Genomic DNA, 24,585 nt, shown 5'->3' with positions numbered 1-24,585 from the left:
CCATGAGGTGCAATGCCAAAAGTGATGAAGAGTCTTCACTTCCTCACCAGCAGATGCTAACCACATGAACTGGCTTCCCTATTCTGGCCATGTCATAAAAGGTGAATATTCTGAGAAAATAGGTGAACAACAAAGTGATTTGGTGTAGAGTTAAAACATCATGAAGTAAATCCTACTATAAATGCACACAATCTCTGTCCGTCTGTCCGTCTGTGCGTGTGTCTGTAGTTCATCTATCTCGGGAGAACCGAGCGAATTCAAGAGCTTCCAATCCAACAGATGTTTTTTGTAATGTGTTGCAGTCTCGGATCTCTGAGACACATATCCCAGTGCTAACAACCACAAGGTGCCCCTCCATGGACTATGACATGAAATGAAATCAGGTTATCACATTCAGTGTTTTTTTTCCCTTTTATAGACTTTTTTTTACTACCTGATTACAGTCTATTGTTGTGCTCTTATCTTTTTATGCTTCTTTTATTATGTTTCTCGCACACCCTTTTCTCTCGCCCGCTGGCGAACCAGAGGTGGACGGAATTACACTTTGTGTCTGTGTGTGCCGATAACCAATCAAATGGCATTGGACAGGCGATACCTTTTTATCGTCCTTATTATCCTATTTATACTCTTTTGTTGTTTCTCACACAATTTCTGTTTTGTTTTTGTTGTTGATGCTGTGTGAAGCTCTTTATATTATTATGCTAATGTTCAAGGAGTCATTTTAAAAGCACAAACAAGCCTGAAAATAGTAGCATGTTAAAATCAGTATCATGTAAATTAAAAAGAAGTCCTAAGTCACAGTGTGACAAAAGCTTTCAAAAATAGCAGATCGACAAGCTCACAACACCTCGCATCACGGTGTGTTCTAAGCTTGTAGATTGGCTATAGTATAAAATAGTATGAAATAGGGCATAGGGGAAGTTTTCAAATAATAGAAGTGGAGTAAAAAGTACAATCTTTAACGGCTGAAAATACCCTACCTTGAATTTGTACTTTAGTAACAGTACTTGAGTAAATGTACGTAGTTACTTTTTCCACCCCTGCTCTCCCCTACTCTCTCATTCATACCTTCATTTATTTATTCATTTTGGTCCCCACACCTTTAAGTTTTTTTTTTTTTTTTTGTCACAGTGTATTTGCATTTATGTGAACATTTTCTCTGCATTTTTACCCATGTGCAGGAGATGCAGGCGAGGTGGACAACCTGTCCAAGATGGACGCCGCCGGGCCCCGGGACGCGGGGCCGGACAGCACAGAGCAGAAGATGACGGAGCGAGGCCAGTGGGGCAACAAGATAGAGTTTGTCTTATCAGTGGCTGGAGAGATCATAGGTCTGGGCAACGTCTGGCGCTTCCCCTACCTGTGCTACAAAAACGGAGGAGGTGAGAATGACAACAAGGTTATTGTAGTTTATATCAGAGTCCCCCGGGGGGTCTGTCCTTGGCCGCCTCCTTTTTTCCCCCCCTCTACACCAAAACTCCTTGCAGTAAATAGCAGATCTACAAGATCAATTGTAGATCTGCTATTTTGGCTGAATGCCTAGCTATTATGCCCAGAACAGGGTCGCTGGAATGGTTAAAGGTGGAATGTTTTTTTCTTCTTCTTTTTACATTTTCAGGTTAGGATACCAAGTTCATCCAATCAGAGAGAGAGAAATTGAAATTGGAAGTGACGAGACAAAAGCAGAAACAAAATGAGCAGACCAAATTGGAAGTGGAACACTATAAAATTAAAGCTGAAAAACGGGTTCCCTCTCCTGAGAAATTGGCAACCCACCTGAAAATGTATTTTCTGTTTACTAAAGAGCTGGAGAGACGGGGGAGACCCCTGTTACTGAACAAACACTCTATAGTTGATCAGAAATATAGAGCTTTAACCTTTTAACAAAAAACGTTTTTGTTTTAACCAAAAAATATATTAACTAATATACACCACCTTCAATTGTACATTTGAAAGCAATGAAAAGCTGTCTCCTCCTAACCAGGTGCCTTCTTTATCCCGTACCTGATCTTCCTGTTTGCGTGTGGCATCCCTGTGTTCTTCCTGGAGACGTCCCTGGGTCAGTTCACCAGTGAGGGAGGCGTCACATGCTGGAGGAAGATCTGCCCTCTGTTTGAAGGTAAGATAATAAGAATGATAATAAGCAAAGTAAATAGGCTCTATGTACAGTAGGCTAGCCATATTGGAAGAAAAATGAGCCCATTCCTTCCTTCACAGGTCTTACCAATTACACTAATGAAGGCTCTGTTCCATTCTGGTCAAACAGAGTCAGGGTTCTGATATTGTGCATTTAGCTTTGCCATACAAATGTAACCATTTAATGATTCTAAAATGACTATCTTTTGCAATACAAACCTTCTTCAACATTCGAACTGTGTTAATATGAAGAAAAAAAACAAAAAACAAAAAAAAACGATCTAAATGTACTATTTTCTACTGTTTGTCAACTGGCGACATGAGGAAGGTTTGACCAGTAGCAGTCACAATTGAAACACTCTGCTACATCAGTGGGTCTCAAAGTGTGGTACAGGTACCCTCATGGTTTCTCAAGAGGGTTCCAAGTGGCCGCTTACAGGTATAACTCTGAGTGTACAAATGGAAACAAATGGACCTGTAAGGGTCCATTTGGTTCCATGTGTAGACTCTCAGAGTTATGGGGGTCCTTGAAATTAAAAAGTTTGAGAGTCACTGTGCTACTTAATGGAACAGAGGCTTATTAGTATAATTGGTAAGACCTGTAAAGGAAGAGGCCCAGTTTGGTGCAACAACACTGACAGGAATGCTGTCAATCAAAGATAGTTTGTTCACGCCCCCCCACAGCCAAGAGGTGTAATCAACAGTAATTAAAGACACCTGGAGGGGACTATTCTGTTTGTCACAGTCAACAAGAAAATTATGCTGCAAGTTCAGCTGGACCCTCTGCATTTCTGTTGCACCATATGTCTGGATCTACTGAATGATCCAGTAAGCTTACCATGTGGACACAACAACTGCAGCCTGTGCATCGATGGATACTGGAACCATCCTGGCCAGTTCGCATGTCCACTGTGCAGACGGACCTTCGCGCCCAGACCGGTTCTGAGTAGAAACACCATGTTGGCCGAGGTGGTGGAGAGCCTGAAGGCGGGAGGACTCCAAGCTGTTCCCCCTGAACCAGAACCCCTGACCAGAGCCGAGTTCCTGCAGTACGCGTGCGCAATCACACTGGATCTGAACACAGCGGACAGATGCCTGCGTCTCTCGAAAGGCAACAGAAAAGTATCAGTGACGTACCAATGCCAGCCACATCCATATCACCCCATGAGATTCATTGGATTGGGTCAGGTTCTGAGTAGAGAGGGTCTGGCCGGACGGTGCTACTGGGAGGTCGAGTGGAGGGGACACATTGTTAATACAGCAGTCTCATATTCGAATATCAGCAGGGCCGGATCCTTTACTGAAAGTGGATTTGGATTCAGCGACAATTCCTGGTCTTTACTGTGTCGTGCTGGAGGTTATGTTTTCAGACACGGAGGCGTTGAAACTAAACTCCCAGCAGCAGGCGGCGGTGTGTCCTCCAGAGTGGGAGTGTACCTGGATCACTGTGCAGGTACACTGTCCTTCTACAGTGTCTCTGACACCATGACTCTCATCCACACAGTTCACACCACTTTCACCCAAACCCTCTATGCTGGGTTTCGGCTGGCAGTAGGTGGAGACACCGCCGACTGTTGTGATCTCAAATAGTATGTGTTCCTCGTGATGTTTGTTTTGTAAAGCAACCTGTTTAAACATTTCTGTCTTTCACATTGTCAATTTGAAAAAGCCCTGTTTATTAATAAAGACTTTTAACCTCCCCCCTATTAGAGTGCTTTGGATCCCTTTATTTTATAACTAATGAATCTAATTTGATTTTTACCAATCAACTTGGTATTGTGTAATTTCTTTCTAATACTGTGCTAATACACTCTAAACAGAAATGGTGCTAAAAAGCCCTGAAAGTTGTTCTTTGGCTCGTAATCATATGAGGACCTTGTGCTATATAGCCAGTGAGAAGAGAATCTCCAGTAAATGTACTTAGGTTACTCTCCACCAATGGCAACGTATCGATGCTGTCGGCCAGAAACCTCTTATCTCCATATTTTAGCTTTGTGTTTTTTTTGGTAAATTAACGCCCTACTTGATCATACTACAGCGTCACACACAAGTATCAAAAGTAGCAGATCTGCAAGCGTTTTGAGCTTGCAGATCTGCTACTTTGGATATTTTTGAATTTCAGACATACAGCAATGAGGTTTCCACCAGACAGAGGCGATATCTAGTTCTCTCTATCTAGTTCTCTCTCTTCCTGAGATATGGCCACTTACGTCATTTTCTACCTTGACCTTTGATCTTTTTCACACAGTTAACCACTTTCAACCTAGTGTTGTCACGGAGTGAGACAAGATTGTTGGACCCAAGCGCAGAAGCGACAAGACAGAGGCAGAGTGGTCTAATTAAAGGATATTTATTAAGAATAAAGAACTGGAAACACAAAGACAACTCGGAAACTAAACTATACTGGGAAACACTAAACTAATGACATGTAGACAGAACTGGACAGACAAACTCACAGATGACAATAACTAATAACCTAGTGAAGAGCACACACAAACACAGTTCTTAAATAGACACAGGACTAACAAGACACAGGTGAACACAAAGACAAATCAACACAGGGATTGGCTGGGGCACAACAGGACACAGGTGGAGAACATAACTAATCACAGGGAGGAGAGACGAGACAGGTAGCAAACACTAGGGCAGACAGGAAACACTAGGAACAATACTACACAATAAAAGTACAAGGAGAACAATAAACAATAGGAACGATACTACATAATAAGATTCAGAGACACAGATCCTGACAAGTGTCCCTATTCTGGGCAAGTCATTATAGGCAAACTTTAAAGTACAAAAGGATTGGTATCAAAATGTACTTAAAGTACCAAAAGTAAAAGTACTAAAATGTTTGAAAATAGCAGATCTACAAGCTTACAACGCGACGCGTTGAGAGCTTGTAGATCAGCTATTTTCAAATAGCCTAGGTATAAAACAGAGCTAAAGTGGTTAATGTATGTTTTATAATGTAATCATTTATATCTGCAAAGTAACTAGTAACTACACTTTCAAATAATTGTAGTGGAGTAAAAGTACAATATTTACCTCTGGGATGTAGTGGAGTAGAAACAAAAGTATAGACAATTGGAAGTACTCCAGTAAAGTAAAAGTACCTAAAAGTTTTACTTAAGTACAGTACTTGAGTAAATGTACTTAGTTACATTACACCACTGCTTGGAATGTGCCTGCAAAGCTTCACGCCGATTGGTCCAGATGTGCCTGAGATTAGTTGCCTGACACTCAGACAGACAGACAGACAGACAGACTCACGGGAGCAAAACATTGTGTGTGTGTGTGTGTGTGTGTGTGTGTGTGTGTGTGTGTGTGTGTGTGTGTGTGTGTGTGTGTGTGTACGTGTGCGTGTGCGTGTGCGTACGTGTGCGTGTGTGTGTGCGTGTGTGTTTGTGTGTGTGTGTGTGTGTGTGTGTGTGCGCTGTAGTATGTATGCATGGCACACAGGAGTGGGAGTTGCATATTGTGGTGGCTGGCATCCTCCCAACGTTGGCTAGCATCCAACACTTCTTTCACTCGTTGCCCCGCGAGATACATACAGTAGCTGCATCCACACATAAACCAGACAGCATGGGAAAGAGTCCAGTAAGATATGAATGAATAAATAAATGAACGAATGAAATTAATAAATGAACACATTTTCATGTCTTGTCTCAAGACCAGTAGTAGAAGAAGTACTGAGATGTTTTACTTAAAGGGGTATTTCACTTTAAAACACTCTATAAAGAATACATCACATGGATGCACCTGGGACGTATCATCAGTGTTGTAGCCTGGGGTCATAGGGTGCTTCGGGTCTCGCAACAAACACCCTCGCCCAGGTGAACCAGCCGGGGTTGATCAAGCCCCGACTTACGTCCCAGGTCTACCCACGGTCATAGGGAAAGACAGGGCTAATCAGTCCGCTTCTCCAGAACTACTCTGCCGGAACTCGGGGGAGGCTCTGCAGTGAAACTTTTTTAAATTTATGTTCTTCTGGTGTATACTGCAGGTATGTATATTGCAAGTTTGGGTTATATTTTTTTCTGGTGTATATTACAGGTTTGGGTTGTGTTTTTCTGGTGTATATTGCAGGTTTGGGTTATGCCACCCAGGTGATCGTGGGTCTGCTGAACATCTATTACATCATAGTGCTGGCCTGGGCCCTCTTCTACCTGTCACACTCCTTCACCTGGGACCTGCCCTGGGCCTCATGCAACAACACATGGAATACAGGTTGTTTAAACCACTTTACTGACCTTAATAAAAAGCACTTGTCCTTTTGAGCAGTGGTTCTCAAACTTCTTTGTGCCAAGGACCCCCAAATTGATGTATGTGGCCGCGGACCCCCACCTGAAAATGTGTTGTGCCAGGGACCCCCAGAAGCAAAGATTTGTGTAAAAAATGATCGGCTTTTTTAAAGAAATATTTAAAGATTTGCACACATTTTTTATTTATTTCTAAAATAGCAGATCTAGAAGCTCATAGCACGGCACTCGGTGCTGTGCTATGAGCTTGTAGATCTGCTATTTTTGATTGTGATGATTGTGACGCTTATTACCACATTTTGCTGGGGACCCCCTGGTACCCCCGCAAGGACCCCTGGGGTTCCCCGGACCCCACATTGAGAACCAATGCTTTTGAGCTAAATGCAATACCATTTGCCTGCCAGTAGTGGACCTATACTCTACCCAACCACAGGATACATTTCTCCATAGAAGAATAGCGAGTCCAATATATGTAACTGGAACACTGTAAAATTGAAGCTGATAAATGGGTTCTTTCTCCTGATTGGGTTTTTTGGCAACCCACCTGAGAATGTTTTGTTGGAGCTGGAGAGACGGGGAAAGTGTCTGGGGGAAAAAAAAAAATACTCTATAGCAATTAGAATAGAGCTTTAACTTTTTGTTTTAACCAAAAAATATCACTTGCAGGAGTTGCAGCACCTTTAAAAGCAAGCATAACTTCTCCATCTCTTCACTCCAAACTGGTTGTGACATTGTTTCTCACACTGGTCTTTTTTCCCCCCTTGGAGAGCCTTTGAGACGGCCCAGGATTTCAGCACATGAATGAATGAATGCCTTGTTGTCTCCCTCTCCTCCTTTCAAGATTCCTGCCTGGAGTTTCAAAGGAGGAACAGCAGCGGCGTCAGTGTGCAGCGTGACAACACCAGCACCTCTCCTGTCACCGAGTTCTGGGAGTAAGAGTCTGTTCTCACAGCTGTCTGTCTGTCTGTCACCCAAGGAAACTGTCTCTGAGTGTGTCCCCCCACAAAAATAAACCAAAGAAAGTTAAACTGCAGAAAATGTACGTTCCTACAGTCGGCAGTGGTGGAAAAAGTACTCACATTTATTACTTAAGTAAAAGTATCAATACCACAATACTCTGTTACAAGTAAAAGTCCGGTATTATAAATTCACTTGAGTAAAAGTACAAAAGCATTGTCATCAAAATATACTTAAAGTACCGGTACTCTAAGTACTCATTATGCAGAATGTCCCACTTAGTTAGTGTATGTTTTGTATTTGTAATAATAATCAGAATCTACACAGTAACTATTAATTAACATTTCCGTGTGCCTCCAGGCGGAGGGTGCTGAGGATATCTCCGGGTATTGACCAGATGGGATCTCTGAACTATGACCTGGTCCTGTGTCTGGCTGTGGCCTGGGTCGTATGCTACTTCTGCATCTGGAAGGGAGTCAAGTCAACTGGAAAGGTATCAATGTCCACGGTCATTCTGAAGGAGACTAAAGGTTAAGGATAAGGTGTTGAAGTGAAGATAAAAACACAGAAACACAGAAGCACACAGTGCATGCACAATCACACAAGGGGCATGAAGAGCTCATGTGCAGGCGGTGCTTCCTGTGTCTCCTCTTTTTTTTACCTATTTAGAAAGAGAATGTGACATCACACCATTGAAAGTAATAGCTGAATACCTCCCAAAAGATGGCGCCACCTGTCCATTGAACTTGAGCTCCCCTAGAGTTAGTGTCAAAGTGTCCTTTAGCAAGACGCTGAACCCCTAATTGCTCCCGATGAGCAGGTTGGTGCCTTGCATGGTGTCCTCGGTTTATGAATGTGTGTGTGAATGGGTTAATGGCACAATCAATGTACAGCGCTTTGGATAAAAGCGCTATATAAATGCACCATTTACTTTACCTATGTAGACTACTTTCCTTCACATGGACTACATGTATAGGTATATTTATTTATTTATTTGTCACGGTGCTCTTATATCTCTCTCTTATTCTTCCCTTTCCTGTAAACTACAAATAATGGAGCTTCTTGTAGGAAGAAAATAATTGTCACCCAACACTTCTTTTGTGTGTGTGTGTGTGTGTGTGTGTGTGTGTGTGTGTGTGTGTGTGTGTGTGTGTGTGTGTGTGTGTGTGTGTGCGCGCGCGCGCGCGCGTGTGTGTGTGTGTGTGTGTGTGTGTGTGCGCGTGCGTGTTCATGTGCGCGTTCGTGCGTGTGTGTGCGTGTGCATGTGTGTGTGTGCGTGCGTGCTCCTCAGGTGGTTTACTTCACCGCTACGTTTCCGTATGCCATGCTGCTCATCCTGCTGGTCAGAGGAGTAACCCTGCCTGGAGCCTCCTTAGGAATCCAGTTCTACCTCTACCCTGACCTGAGCCGACTGGCTGACCCACAGGTAGCGCTCATTGTCACTCATTTCTTTGTGTATCGTTGATGTCGGGCAGAAACCTCTTATCTCCGTATTTTTACTTTTTGTTTTCTCGTAAATTAACGCCCTACTTGATCATACTACAGCGTCACAAAGAAGTATCAAAAGTAGCAGATCCGCAAGCTCGAAACGCGGCGCGTTTCGAGCTTGCGGATCTGCTACTTTTGATGCTTTTGGATTTGAATCCTGAAAAGTAACATATCAGCCATGTAGGCGCCGTTCCTGTGGGTGCTAGGGAGCTCACGCACCCACGGGAGACATGCAGCGAGCACCCACTGGGAATGTGCCGGTCGGACGGTTAAAATGCTTTGTAACGTGCGCACTGCGCAGGATGCATGACACGCAGTCAGACCGGGCTGGTCTGATACCGCGCGTAATTGAACATGTGAACATCTTTGTACCAGTGTTATAGGAAACATATTTGTATCAGAGGAACGCGTTTTGCACTTCCATTCAGCTCTAATAGTTTTGCTACAACTGGTTCCAGAAACGGGCGCACGAACGCACCTTTCGAATGACACCGCTTTCTTTTTTTTCTGGTGAGCACCCACCGGCAAAATCATAAATCGGCGCCCCTGCCGGTACGATTTCTGTTTACAAGGCCGCAAAACAGAAGGGCAAATATTTTTTATGACAATGAATCAAGTAAAATGAGGCTCTCGGGTGGTGCAGTGGTGCTGCCTGCCCACCACCACGGAGGTTGTGGGTTCGAATCCACCGTGGTGCATCCGGCTTTGTCGAGCTTCTGTACGAACACAGTTTGCCCCGTGTTCGGGCGAGGGAATCCCAGGCGGGGAGGGTGATAATTGTCACCGCACGTATTCCTACGGGCTGGGGGGCGGCACCTGTCAGCAAGGAGTGTTGGGCGGGAGGAGTATAGGACGAAGCCTCTATGTCCTCCCGATGGGGGAGGACATACAGCAGTGGCATCACAGGAATGTGTGTGGGGAGGAATTAATAGGCTCTATTCACAGCAGCCATGTTATGAAGACATTTACAGGTGTTACCAATTATACTAATGAAGGCTCTGTTCCATTCTGGTCAAACAGAGTCAGGGTGCTGATATTGTGCATGTTCGCCCACTGGAAACACTCTGCTACACCAGTGGGTCTAAAGTTGGGGTCCTGGGACCCTCATGGGCTTCCAAATGGCCCCTTACGGGTCCATTTGGTTCCATTTGTACACTCTCAGAGTTATGGGGGTCGTGGAAACCACTGTGCTACACTAAATGGAACAGAGCCTTCATTAGTATCATTGGTAACACCTGTGAAGGAAGTGATAATATGGCTGCTGTGAATACAGCCTATTGGTATAACGACTAAATTAGGGAGAAAAAGGGGTAAAAAAAACTAAAGTGTTGTGACAGCCCTATAGTCGTGTCTTGGGAGCAGCTGTCTCTGTGTTGTTGATGGTGTTGTGGCCTTGTGTCCGTGTCGCTGGCTGGCCCGGCCATTCCCAACCCGTGGACCATGGCCAGGATATAGCAGTAGTTGAACTACTGCTAGTTCTCAAACTTTTACGTGCCAAATTGATATATATTTGGCCGCGGACCTCCATCTGAAAAGGTTTTGTGACAGGGACCCCCAGAAGAGAAGATTCGTGAAAAACAAATAAGCACGTTTTTACAAAATGTTACAAACATTTTCGATATTCTTCCAATTGTTTTTCAAAAACAGCAGATGTACAAGCTCGCAGCACGGCTGTACATCTGCTGTTTTTGAATAGCCAACATATAAGTGGATACTGTGGTTAAAATGACCCCTGGGGGTCCCCGGACCCCACTTTGAGAACCAATAGGATAAAGGATATTGCAGTTGTCACAGTTGTAATGATAAAATAACATAAATATTTAAAATGTATACAGGTATATGTAAAAAAGGGTATTTGTTTCTTTAAAACCTTGAAAAATGTGTTCTCATAGTGATACGAATAAATAAGAGCTTAAAGTATACAATGCTAGTTCTATTGACCATATTTACATGGTGGCCATTTTAGAATTTTACGCCGTGGCAACCAGGGTGGCACTTCATTAACTTAATAGCAATATGGCCGCCGTGTGAATATGGTCTATTGATCCAAGCCAGATCAAAATTGATTGATCATTAAAAATAAACATGATCTGAAAACGCACGCGACACAACCCCACCCATCTGACCACTTAACACGGCAACCACGAATGGTTAAGTGGTCGGATGGGTGGGCTCCGCGAACGCGTTTCCGAGACTTTAAGAGCGGGCCCCGATCCAGAAAAGGTTGGGAACCACTGATCTAAAACATGGCCCCGGCTCTCTGGGAGCACTTTACCCCACATTTCGACAACAAAGAGAGCCCTCATTCAAGTTTGGAACTCCACACTGGCGTCCCAAATTCTGGCTGGGAAAGTAGTGCACTTGATGCCGTCAGGCAAGATGAGGATAGAGAATAGGCTTTACCAGGCCCGGCATTGTTCACAGCACCAGTTTGAGTCTCTGGGATCAGGAGTTTGCAGGCATTTGAGACACGGACAGGGCTTTGTAATTGTCCGCGATGAGAGACAGGGTCTGCCTGACGTTTCTTACAGATAACCCATTAAGACCATTTTAGATTTGTATACTTTGGCTATTCAAAAATAGCAGATCTACAAGCTCATAGCACGGCACCGAGTGCCGCGCTATGAGCTTCTAGATCGGCTATTTTATTTTAAATCTTTGAATACTGTATATATATTTTTGAAAGCGGACATTTTTAACTCAAATCTTTGCTTCTGGGGGTTCTACAGTACAAATGTCTTCTAAATCCCAACAGTTTTTTGAAAAAACATATGTTGCTATAATCAGTGGTTCTCAAACTTTTTCATGTCAAGGGCCCCCAAAATTATATGTACAGTATTTGGCCACAGACCCCCGTCTCAAAATAAGTTGTTCCAGGGACACCCCAGAAGCAAAGATTTGAGTAAAAAATGTATATTCAAATATAGATTCAAAGATTTGCAAAAATGTTCATGATTTTTCAAAAATAGCAGATCTACAAGCTCATAGCTATGAGCTTGTAGATCTGCTATTTTTGAATAGCCAAAGTATAAAATAATGGTTTAAGTGGTTACACAGATGCATTCCCGGTTTAATGGGTTAAGGGGGAGTTTGCGGTTGCCGCTGTCGCAAAAATTGCACGCTCAGGTTGGGACAATGTCGGGTCTCTTCTTCTTTTTATGTAAAGAGTCTTGAGACAACTTGTTGTGATTTGGCACTATAATAAAATTGAATGCATGGGGTCAAGTAAGGTAACTTTTTTGTATTTCATTTGAAGGAGTTAGCTCAAGTGGCTACTGGCTACACCAACAACAAAAGAATATAGGCCTATTATTCACCAGTGGATTATGGACCACTTAAGGTGAATAGGCTCACAACTAAATTACTTTTTGTGGTGTTGTTGGGCTAGACTTGTCTGTAAAAAAAGCAACTAGAAAAAGTGCTCCTCGGAGCACAACTCTCCGCCAGAAGACTTGTGTTGGTTCGAAGGTCGCGAAGGTCGCTATCCCTCTTGTATATGTAAGTGTCCTATCCATCCTGTCTGGGTAAGTGTCCTCTTCCGTTCATTCTGTGTAAGTGTCCTATCCCTCCTGTCCTATCCGTCCTGTCTATGTAAGTGTTCATTCTGTGTAAGTGTCCTATCCCTCCTGTCCTATCCGTCCTGTCTATGTAAGTGTTCATTCTGTGTAAGTGTCCTATCCCTCCTGTCCTATCCGTCCTGTCTATGTAAGTGTTCATTCTGTGTAAGTGTCCTATCCCTCCTGTCCTATCCGTCCTGTCTATGTAAGTGTCATATCCCTCCTGTCTATATAAGTGTCCTATCTGTCCTATCTGTCCAATAAGACAGATAGGAACAATTGGACCGTGACTACTTGACTACTTCCGGTTCGAAGGTCTGGGAGTGAGCTAGTGGCCGGATTTTCGGTATTGGAATCTGGCTTATCACAGTGACACATGTATTTATAGGTTGCTATCCCTCTTGTATATGTAAGTGTCCTATCCAACCTGTCTGGGTAAGTGTCCTCTTCCGTTCTGTCTGTGTGAGTGTCCTATCCCTCCTGTCTGTATAAGTGTCCTATGTCATATCCCTCCTGTCTATATAAATGTCCTATCTGTCCTATCTGCCAATTATGTATCAGCCATGCAGCCATTTCATGGTTCCCGTCTTACCTCACTCTGACAGTGGCGGAGACACTGTCAGAGTGATGCCATGTATATATAGGCCCGGTGGCGTCACTAGCCAATCAGATCACAGTATTTCACGTGTCACGTGAGGCTTGACCAATCGGTGTGTCATGTTTAGAAAGTGAAAACGCAGTGATAACAATACTCTCCTGGCGGAGAGTAATTAAGCAATGTGATAAAAAAGAAAAACACACACACACACACACACACACACACACACACACACACACACACACACACACACACACACACACACACACACACACACACACACACACACACACACACACACACACACACACACACACTAAATTAGCACTTCCCCTCTTGCTATTTTGCTGTCTGATAAGAGCAGAGGTGGCCAAATAAAAGCCATCATGGCCAATATCATAACTGCCTTTCAAAAATGCAAATGCACTTCTGGAGTCATGTGACAAGGACTATGACATACACTAATATGAGATGTCACTTTTCTCAAGTCTATCTAAGAACAGCCGTTCATGTTGTTTTGTTTCCTCTGTGAACTTAAGGTGTGGATGGATGCAGGGACTCAGATCTTCTTCTCCTACGCCATTTGTCTGGGCTGCCTGACGGCCCTGGGGAGCTACAACAAGTACAACAACAACTGCTACAGGTCAGTATATATATATCACTGCTGGAAAGTAACAAAGTACATTTGCTCAAGTGCTACTGTACCACTTGAACCTCAACGTCCAAAAATAGCAGATGTACAAGCTCACAACCAATGGAAAACCCCAATGGAAACAAGACCGCAAGGACTTTTTTGGACAGACCTTTTAGACAAAGTATTATAAATGTAATAGGCTCTATGAAAAATTGGGCCTCTTCTTACTTCCTTCACAGGTGTTACCAATGATACTAATGAAGGCTCTGTTCCATTCTGGTCAAACAGAGTCAGGGTGCTGATATTGTGCATGTTGGCTCACTGGAAACACTAGTGGGTCTCAAAGTGTGGTCCAGGGACCCTCATGGTTCCTTGAGAGGGTGTAACTCTTATGGGGGTCCTTGAAATTAAAAAGTCTGAGAACCACTGTGCTACACTAACTGGAACAGAGCCTTCATTAGTGTCATTGGTAACACCTGTGAAGGAAGCAAGGAAGGGGCCCAATTTCTGTCCAATATGGCTGCTGTGCATAGAGCCTATTGTGCTGTTTACATTTTTTGCCTAATAAAATATCCAATCAATCAATCAAAACAACACGTTGCAATGTGACGTGTTGTGAGCCAACATTTGAATACAGGACCTTTACTCATAACAGAGTATTTCTACAATGTGGTATTGCTTCCTTTACTGGAATAACTGATCTGAGTATGTATTCTACCACTGTTAGTTGGAGGGGTAACCATTTGGTCACCATACCAGACACTCGTTATATCTTCTTATACAGTATGTATACCTCCGTTCTATGTTGCTGTTCCTAGGGACTGCCTGTCGCTGTGTTTCCTGAACAGTGGGACCAGTTTTGTGGCAGGTTTTGCCATCTTTTCCATCCTGGGTTTCATGTCCTACGAACAGAACGTGCCCATAAAAGAAGTGGCTGAATCCGGTGAGTCCAAGGTGTACCATTGACCAACAAAGGAAGCTGAATTTTAATTTGATATCATATGGTGCAACATTTAATCGAACTAATCGATTTAATAGATTATTATTGTTCTTGTTGATTTTATAAAATAATCAATTCATAATCGCATGGCATTATAGCTGGAAATCATATATTTTTTTCTTCTAAAACAAAAAAATACTGAAAATTGCAGATCTACAAGCTTGTTGTGAGTGTTGTGAGCTTGTAGATTGGCTATTTTCACTATGTATATATATATATTTTTTGCACAACACCATAATAAAAAATAGGACTTCATTGATTAGTTGATATTTATTTTAATATATAAAAAAAACTAAAACGCTTCTCAATCATTTGATTAATCGAAAAGATGAATCAACAGAGTACTCACTAAGAAAATAAGGGATCGTTTCAGCTCTGATGGCCATTTGATCCAATCAAACGGTGTGTTCTCTTTGATTACCATGCAGGTCCCGGCCTGGCCTTCATAGCCTATCCGCGTGCCGTGACCATGATGCCGTTCTCTCCCTTCTGGGCGGTCTGCTTCTTTATCATGATCTGTTTCCTGGGACTGGACAGTCAAGTGAGATCCTATAAACTCTGACACGTACAGCACAAATACATCCATATTACAGCAACACCCATACTGTCTATATATCATCTCTGTCGGGTGGAAACCTTGTATGTCCAAAACTGTTACTTTTCAGGATTCAAATTCAAAAATAGCAAACGTACTGTAGCAGATCTACAAGCTCAAAATGCGTTGTGACGCTGTAGTATGATCAAATAGGGCATTGATCTACACAAAAAGTTAAAATATGGAGATAAGAGGTTTCTGCACGACAGCAACGCTATACAAGTACTTACCTCATTGTTTGACTTTTTTTGACCACATCAGTATTGTTATTAATATGCATTCGATGTGTTAGATTCTTTTTTTTTACCACTTTCACAAGTGTGGGGGGTCTGAGCTTTGTAAGGAAAAAAAAAAGGTTGGGAACCTCTGACTTAGAGAACAGAGCGTGAGTCAGAATGATGGAAACAAGGCTTGAACTAAAAGGCTTGAGAACTTGGCAACGTGGCCCAAGGCTGTGAGTAAGCCGTCCTGACTGCTTGTATTGTGCAGGTGAATGTTTGCAGGTGGTCTGGCAGGAGAGAGAGAGAGGGAACGAAGTGTGCACTACAGGTGGGCCAGAGCCCGCTGACACCCACCCAACAGGGGCCTGGGGGCCCTGTTGGGTGAGGGAACTGACACGAGGGAACATCGGGGGGGACCGGTATGGCCGAGAGTGCGTTGTTCCTTCCTTGGAGCCGCGTTCTTACATCTGACAAAGCTGAGACCCCCCACACATGCACGCGTATTTTGTTTTAGACATGTCAACCACTTAATTAAGCCCTATACTTGCACGAAAATAGCCAAGAGACAAGCTCAGTTGTGAGCTTGGAGATCGGCTATTTTGAAGATTCAGGGATGTTCTCTTTTTTAACCGATTCAAACCGGGGAGGCATCTGTGTAACCGCTTTATCCATATTTTATACTTTGGCTATTCAAAAATGAACTTGTAGATCTGCTATTTCTTTTAATTTCTTATCTGATTTAAATATACTGTATATATTTTTAAAGGGGACATTTTTGACTCAAATCTTTGCTTCTGGGGGGTCCCTATTACAAATTATTTTGAGATGGGGGTCCGTGGCCAAATACATATAATTTTGGGGGTCCTTGACATGAAAAAGTTTGAGCACCACTGATATAGCAACGTGCGTTTGCATTCTATTTAGACCTCAGGTCTAAGTGGGTTAAACAATGTCATTAGTGTGCTTCCCAATGATGATAATGTTATAGAGTTAGCTATGATTTTGTGCAGCATGTTTGGACCACCTGTCTACCTCCAAAACAGACATGGCCTCTTTGGGGGCATGTCACTGGTCAGGAGGTCAGTGGCTCATACATACAGCCTGTAAGGTGAAAGAGAAACGTCACATCACGTGACTTAACATCACGTGACTTACTAAAGACAAGTTCATGGGTAGGCTACTCAGGGAGGACAGAGGTTAGATTAGGCCTGTCATAATTATTACAAAATCCTGATCACAATATATAGATTATCTCAAATATTTGAGTTTATCTCTATGAATTTGTCTGTTGAAAAATTATGAAAATGGCAGGAAAAGGGACTACTAAATAAATGTTACACACAGTATCAATATGCAAATGATATATTTTATTTTATTTTATTTTTATTTATTTTTTTATTTTTTTTATTTTTTTTTCAAATTGAAAATTCTAGAGCGTATGAGTATAATTGTGGTGGATGAGGGAAAGAGCCTCCACACAGGGTTGAAATAAGGACACAGAAGGAACTCACTGTCTCTGCCTCACAGACCAGCGACTAATTACTGAGGAGGCTGAACACATTGTTGTACTAATTGTGCCCTTTTTTTGGCACGCGGTCCGTAAACATGTCACACCACCGCCAAAAACCAATACTGCACGCACGTGCACAGTACACACACACACACACACACACGCACGCACACACGCACGCGCACACGCGCACACACACGCACACATCTCTATTTTTGATTGATTGGATATTTTATTGACATTTTTAAAGTACAGCCGCAAATGGGAAATGGGAGAGGAGACACAACAAACGGCAAATGGACAAATTTTCAAGATTTTAAAAAAATACAGCAGATCTACAAGCTCATAGCGTGGCACTCGGTGCCGCGCTATGAGCTTGTAGATCTGCTAGTTTTGAATAGCCAAATAAATCTAAAAATGACACACAGATGCGTTCCCGGTCTTAATGGGTTAAGTCAGCTTTAAACTTGAGTGAACTTTAATGATATTGTTCTCTCTTTCTGTCCCTGCATTAGTTTGTGTGTGTGGAGAGTCTGGTGACGGCCATGGTGGACATGTACCCCTCCACCTTCCGCAGGAAGAACCGCAGAGAGCTGTTCATCCTGGCTGTAGCGTTGATCTCCTTCCTCTTTGGTCTCATCATGCTCACCCAGGTAAGTCACACCGCCCCCTATAGGAGGCCTACCGTAGTAACAAGGGCTGGATCACCGCAGCTTAATCTTTTGGCACCAGTATGTCATGCACATACTGTACAGTAAGTGCCGCTATATGTGGACCTACCGATCTGTTTCCACCTTCTTACCTCTACTCTATCTTGTATACTAATACATAAAAAAAACACATTTTAAAACAATGTTACAATGTGCTTGAAGAATTAATAAAAGCAATCAAACAACAACAATGCAATAATGCAATAACAGTGATATATTAAGTTTACAATAGAACAGAGCAATAACGAACAAGATTAAAAAGGCCATTCTGTAGAAATGGGGTTTTAAAAGGGATTTAAAACTCGTTAATGATCTGGTTAACCTAAGTTCCTCTGGTAGGCTGTTCCAGAGTCTGGGGGCCTTTATGGCAAAGGCCCGATCTCCTTTGGTCACCAACCTAGCCGTATGCCTGTATGCCTATGTGTATATGTATAATGTGTCTTTAGATGTAATATTCTCCATGACATGCATATTTAATGTTTGATTTCTTACTCCATGCTCTCCCTCTCCCCCCTTTTTCTTCTCCTCGTCTGGAAAACAACAAAAATGATGATGCTAAAACAAATGTCATCCACTTCTTTACATCTGTAAACCAGTGATGTGACAATAAAGCTGATTCTGATTCTGTAACTGATTTTGCTACTACTTATTATGTTCACCTATAATCACATGGCCAAAATAAGGAAAGCCAGGTTGAAAGTGTTTCTGTTAACTCACGTCTCTCCTCACAGGGAGGAATGTACGTCTTCCAGCTGTTTGACTACTACGCGGCTAGCGGGATGTGCCTGCTCTTCGTGGCGTTTTTCGAGACTATTTGCATTGCTTGGATCTATGGTGAGTTTTTGGGACTATTTGCATTTTCATTGTTTGAATAAATACTCAGAAATGTAACAGTCAGACATTTAGGCTAAAACAGGGGTCTTCAACGTTTTCAGGCCAGGGACCCCCTAGCTGAGAGAGAGATGAAGCAGGGACCCCCTCTATATTGAATAAAATTGTGTTTCAGATAAACTTCTGCTGCTCTTTTTTCCCTCTACACCTACAACTCTTTGCCAAAAATAGCCGTAGATCTGCAATTTTTGGCTAAAGTTCTCCTCAGAAAAGGGATGCTAGGGTTCAAGTGCACGTAAAAAAAAAAAGAATCATGTCACACAAAGATTTGGCGGACCCCCTGTCGTAACTCTGAGAACCCTCTAGGGGTCCCGGACCCCCTGTTGAAGACCCCTGGGCTAAAAGGATAACGCAAAAAAGTCCTGGGGACTTGTTTCCATTGTGGTCCTATGTATTCAATTCATCAACATAGCATAAAAATAACACAAATACATATTGCTTGAATATATGGTGAGTTTTTGAGACTATAGGAGTGCATGTGTCGAAAGCCTTTATTTACACAAGCCACATATAAGTACTATTGATTGTTTTTCTACCCGGTACTTCTCCCTGATTCTAGGTGCTGATCGTTTCTATGACAACATCGAGGACATGATTGGCTATCGGCCCAGCTCTGTCATCAAATACTGTTGGCTTTTCTTCACCCCAGCTACGTGCTTTGTGAGTCCCATTCATTCTCATTAGAAACAGTCTGCCATTCCTCCCTCATAGTGAAGTGATAGCACCCCCTGGTGGGTGATCACAATTCCTTTACTAATGAATGACTACAAACTGTATTTCACTCTCCAGCCAAAGCTGTTAAGTCAAATAAATATCTGTATCATAAAAAATAAATAATAATAATAATAATGTTTAGACTTAAGACGAGCAAAGTGGTTAAGCTGAGGGTTCTGGGGGTGTGGGGTGGTTTTATAATCATTTTTGGGGTGACATTTCTGAGGAATTTAAGGTTTATAACAAAAAAGGGAAGCACGCACATCTCCGTAAAAATGTGCAGGTGCTGGACTCAAAAATACACACCACAGAAAGAAGAGGAAGTCCGCACACTGTTGACGCTCCAGCGACCACAATTTTATTTAAGGCTCACAGCACACAACGTTTCGACCCCTTCGGGTCTATACCTGATGAAGACCCGAAGGGGACGAAACGTTGTGTGCTGTGAGCCTTAAATAAAGTTGTGGTCGCTGGAGCGTCAACAGTGTGCAGACTTCCTCTTCTTTCTATGGAATTTAAGGTTTATACCACTGGTTCTCAGTGTCAGGTCTAGGGACCACCAGGTGGGTCTGTAACTCTGAGAGAGTACAAATGTAACCTTACGCATCTGTAACTCTGAGCATTTGTACACTCTCAGAGTTAAATACACATTGTACAGTGTAGATCGGGGTCCCAGAGGTAAAAAATAAGAATACAAATAAATACATTAAAAATTAAAGTGGTATCAAATGCGGGTCTGTGTCCTAATGCATATCAAACTAGGGGTCATTGAAATGAAAAAGGTTGAGAATCACTGGTTTATACTGGACAAACACATTGTCACTGTCTGTGTGCGTGTGCGTGTGTTTGTTTTGTATGTGTGTTCAGGGAACCTTTGCCTTCTCCTTGATCAAGTACACTCCTCTGAAGTACAACAATGAGTATGTGTACCCATGGTGGGGCTATGGTCTGGGCTGGATCCTGGCCTTCTCTTCCATTCTCTGTGTGCCCCTGTGGGTGGCCTTGAAACTCTACTCCACCCCTGGGACCTTAAGAGAGGTAATACTAATAACTTTATTTACATAGCACCTTTCAAAAACAAGTTGCAAAGTGCTTTACTATAACAGTTACAATAAAAATCAGGCTACAATAAAAATCAGAGATTTTTATTGCATAAATAGTACATAAATAGTACAACAGTTCATGATTTAAGAAAAAGCTATGCGATAGAGGTACGTTTTTAGAAGAGATTTGAAGGAGTACACTGAGTTTCCCTGCCTGAGGTCCCCAGGCAGTGAGTTCCACAGCTGAGGGGCCCGAACAGCAAAAGCCTGGTCGCCCTTTGTGACAAGGCGAGACTTTGGTACCGTCAATAAGGCCCTGCTGGATTATCTCAGGCAGTTAAAAGATCACAGATGTACGTCTTTGTCTTCTTAATAAGAGAGCCAGCTATGAGAGATGGATCTCTGTGATAGTCCAGTGCGGTGCTTATTTATGATTTACCTGTATGTTTTTGTCTGCTAAAGAGCAATCAGTGTGCACATTTTTAGGGAAAATTAGCTAGCATATTAACATATTTATTCGACATATATTATTCAACATACGTCGCTGTTAAGTAAATGTTATAAAGGTATATGTTATTGTTAAGCAAGCTATATTCTAGGGGATTTTCTGTATTGTTGGTCATGGGTGCCTGTCACCCACTCCACCCACTGCAGCTCCGCTTATAAATGCCCTGCTCCACGACAAACCAGCTACCATTGAAAACAACTGTTTTTCTACAGACTTAACCATTAACCATCTGAACCCTATAGCGTCACTATTCTAGCGTCACTGTCTGGGCCTTAATAGCTGAACATCTAGCGAAAATAGTTCACAAGTTGTTAAAAGCTTGTAGTAGATCGGCTCTTTTCAGCAACGTGATTTGGTGTAGAGGGAGAAAAGGAGGGGGCCAAGTACAGACTCCTGGGGGACCCCAGTCAACGAAGCATACAGCATACATACTGTATAGGGTTTGATTACTTGATCACTGATGCACAACAATACGTAACTCACCATGCCTCAGGTTTTCACCACTGAAACCCTTCTTCCCCATTCCCCTCTGTGTGTCCACTGTTCCCTGTCTGTCCACTGTCGTGTCTCTGTATGTACAGCGTCTTGTCTTCCTGACTACTCCCTCCACCGACCTCCCCAAGACCAAGAGAGAGCAGGACAAGATGACGGCCATCTTTGTCGCGGATGGCGACAGTCTGTGTCAGAAAGCGCCCCCCACCAAGGACGGATACTTCCCCGTTGAGGAATCGGAATCGCACTGTTAATTAAGGCCTGCATGGCGGTTGAAATCGGGGCTTTCCCCAGGGGTCATATAGGGGCCACTCGCCCAGCCTCAACATCTTCAACTTCGTGCTTAATAATACCTCACTAGCCACTGTGGTGAAACAGGAGCAAGACACAGACACCAGAGCTGTGCTGTCTGGTTCTGTTGGTATCCAAGGACATGTGAAGAAAGAAAGGACATCTACGTCACTTTCTTGATCCGGCAAATGCCAGCCGGCAGATTTTGTCGCACTAGGAGGCAAACTGGAGCTGGAGGTTTGATGGAACGCATTAAAGTCAATGAGTGCCGGAAGGACAAGCTTAGGAATAAACAATATTTCTGAACGATTGCGACCCTTGCAAAAAAGCAAAAACAATTCAGGAGTATAAAAGAAGACATATCACACATTGTTTCCTGCTGTCTTGTTTTTCTAAGTGCACAAAATATATTTTTTATTGAGGTATCTTAAAGAGCACAGAGGAAGGTTCTGATTGTTTGAGCTGTTATCACGAGCTCATACTGCCCAGCCAGAAACCGTCTCTATGCTTTTTAGACAGCTCAATAAAATGATAGTGTGATACAATATGTATTCTTTTATTTTCCTGAACGTATCATCTGACTCATTCAAAAATGTTGTCTGTTCATTTGCTTATCCAGCCGGCTCTCATATATTTCAAATGCATTCCATCAAACTTCCTGTTTCAGTGGCCAATGGGGCATGCCTGTCATAGAACGCCTCTCTTTCATTCTTAAAGACTTTCCTTGGTTCTATCGGGAAAACGGCACCAGTTATTAGTTCTGGTGTTTTCCTTTGTAGGGTACACACACTCAAGATGGTCCCTGGTATTTTGCCAGATTGCCATCCTTCCACAGGAGAGCTTGTCGACATGTCTGCTCCCTCAGCTGAACAGAATTTAAACTGGAATGGTTAGGTCGATTTCTCATTCACCAGTGGCGGACTCACATAGACTTTTTATTTTATTTTTTAATGAGCGTATAGTCCATTGTGTTTTGACAGTGGCTGAGAATGTACACTATCACGTCTGCTTTCTGAGGAAGCTTTTTTTTTTGTCTTTATCTCTAGAATTGTGTGACATGTTGTAAAATGTATAGATTCATTGTTTCTAACGGTATGGATGGACAGATCATAGAATTTCACTTGAATAAAAGCCAGTTACATGTGTGTCTTATTAGAAAGAGGGGCATATTGTGTATTTTCTATTATTTATACAGTATACTGTATGGTTACTCCACAGTGGAGGTGGGCCTATATACATTGGGGTTGATGCGTTGTGTCACTTTCAATTCAGCCTGTTTACAATGTTAATTCAGTTTTTCATCTAAACAAAAAAAATAAACTAAACACAGATTTGAAGCATTCTAAGACAGGGAAGCACCATAGGAAGCACCATAGAAGACAGGGAAATACCATAGGAAGCACCGTAAATGACAAGGAAGCACCATACTGTAGGAAGACAGGGAAGCACCATAGGAAGCACCATACTGTAGGAAGACAGGGAAGCGCCATAGGAAGCACCAAAGAAGACAGGGAAGCACCATAGATGACAGGGAAGCACCACCATGAGGCCGATTTAAAAAAATGTAGGGTGGCATTTCTTCCTTGGCCTAATGGGAAAGTTTCACGGCAATCGGACGCTGCGTTCAGGATTTGAGGCATTTTGTTCAAAACGGGCCACTCCTGCAAACTTTGGAAGCCAGGAAAAATCGGACAGGTACGTACGTCTTGATCACAGTGACCGTACGTCCTCTTTTACCTAAACATGTTGTCATTTGGGGGGCTGTCCAGTCTGTCCAGGGGGGTTTTATGAATTCCTTCAAATGTCCGTTTTTTTTGCACGTGTAACAGACCATTAAAGCATACAGTACATATTTACAATGTGACAGAGGAGTTGAAGGTGGTAGTGGGTCTGCATCAAGGATCAGCACTGAGCCCCGTCTTGTTCACTATGGTGATGGACAGGTTGACGGGTGAGGTTAGACAGGAATCCCCATGTTTGCAGATAACATTGATCTGTAGTGAGAGCACAGTGACCAGGTAGAGGAAAATCTAGAGAGGTGGAGATATGCCCTGGAAAGGACAAGAATGAAGGTTACCCGCAGCGAGACATAATACATGTGTGTGAATGAGAGGAACCCAAGTGGAACAGTGAGGTTACAGGGAGTAGAGGTAAAGAAGGTGGAGGATTTTAAGTACTTAGGGTCAACATTCCAGAGCAATGGAGAGTGTGGAAAAGAGGTGAAGAAACGAGTGCAAGCAGGTTGTAACGGATGGAGAAAAGTGTCAGGCCTGATGTGTGATAGGAAAGTATCAGCAACTAGATAAAGTGCTCCTCGGAGCACAGGTCTCCGCCAGGTCAGATACGTTATTGTGGCCTCCTGGTGGCGCTATAATAGGCCAATGTGAAAAGGGTGCCATTTATTCTTAGGTCGTTCACGGCAATCGGACACTGCATTCATGATTTGAAGCATTTTGTTCCAAAAATGTGTTTTGCTAAATTAGACCTGCTGGTGGCGCTATAACAGGCCAATGTGAAAAGGGTGGCATTTATTCCTCGGCCTAGTGGGAATGTGCGTGTGAAATTTCACGGAAATCGCACGCTGCGTTCATGGTTTGAGGCAGTTTGTTCAAAACGGACCAATCCTGCAAACTTTGGATGGCAACCTTAACCAATAAGGATGGAATATGGGAAATCGGACAGATCAGGGTTGATCACATGACTATAGAGATACTGTGTACCGATTTGCATGACGTTTGGTTAAAAACTGTAGGAATAATGTGAAAAAAATGGGTTTTGCACAAATCGGCCTCCTGGTGGCGCTATAACAGGCCCATGTGAAAAATTTGAGGCAGAGGTTCTGAATTGGCATCCAGGGAGTGTGTGTGCACAGTTTCGCAGCGACCGGGCCAACGGTGCCGGAGATTTGGTGGTAACACACGGACGGACGGACGGACACACGGACACACGGACGGACACACGGACGGAGGGTAAAACAT

General features: G+C 42.9%; 1 protein-coding gene across 1 annotated transcript; it reads left to right on the top strand.

Moving 5' to 3' along the window:
• Positions 1-1,264: 1,264 nt before the first annotated feature.
• On the top strand, positions 1,265-21,570 carry LOC311047223 (sodium- and chloride-dependent GABA transporter 2-like; the record flags this gene model as incomplete). The annotated part of the gene is made up of 14 exons (XM_084059869.1): positions 1,265-1,382; positions 1,985-2,119; positions 6,226-6,366; positions 7,240-7,330; positions 7,716-7,848; positions 8,647-8,781; positions 13,538-13,641; positions 14,451-14,575; positions 15,061-15,173; positions 17,474-17,611; positions 18,400-18,502; positions 19,119-19,219; positions 20,141-20,311; positions 21,406-21,570. 14 exons carry the CDS (start codon positions 1,265-1,267, stop codon positions 21,568-21,570), a joined length of 1,773 nt encoding a protein of 590 aa, XP_083915995.1.
• Positions 21,571-24,585: the final 3,015 nt, after the last annotated feature.

This window comes from Gymnoscopelus microlampas (assembly GCF_963454915.1).
Source record: "Gymnoscopelus microlampas genome assembly, chromosome: 6".
In the NCBI taxonomy this organism is placed as follows: domain Eukaryota; kingdom Metazoa; phylum Chordata; class Actinopteri; order Myctophiformes; family Myctophidae; genus Gymnoscopelus; species Gymnoscopelus microlampas.
Note: the sequence above shows the minus strand (reverse complement) of the source record. Positions and strands in the feature narration are given on the sequence as shown.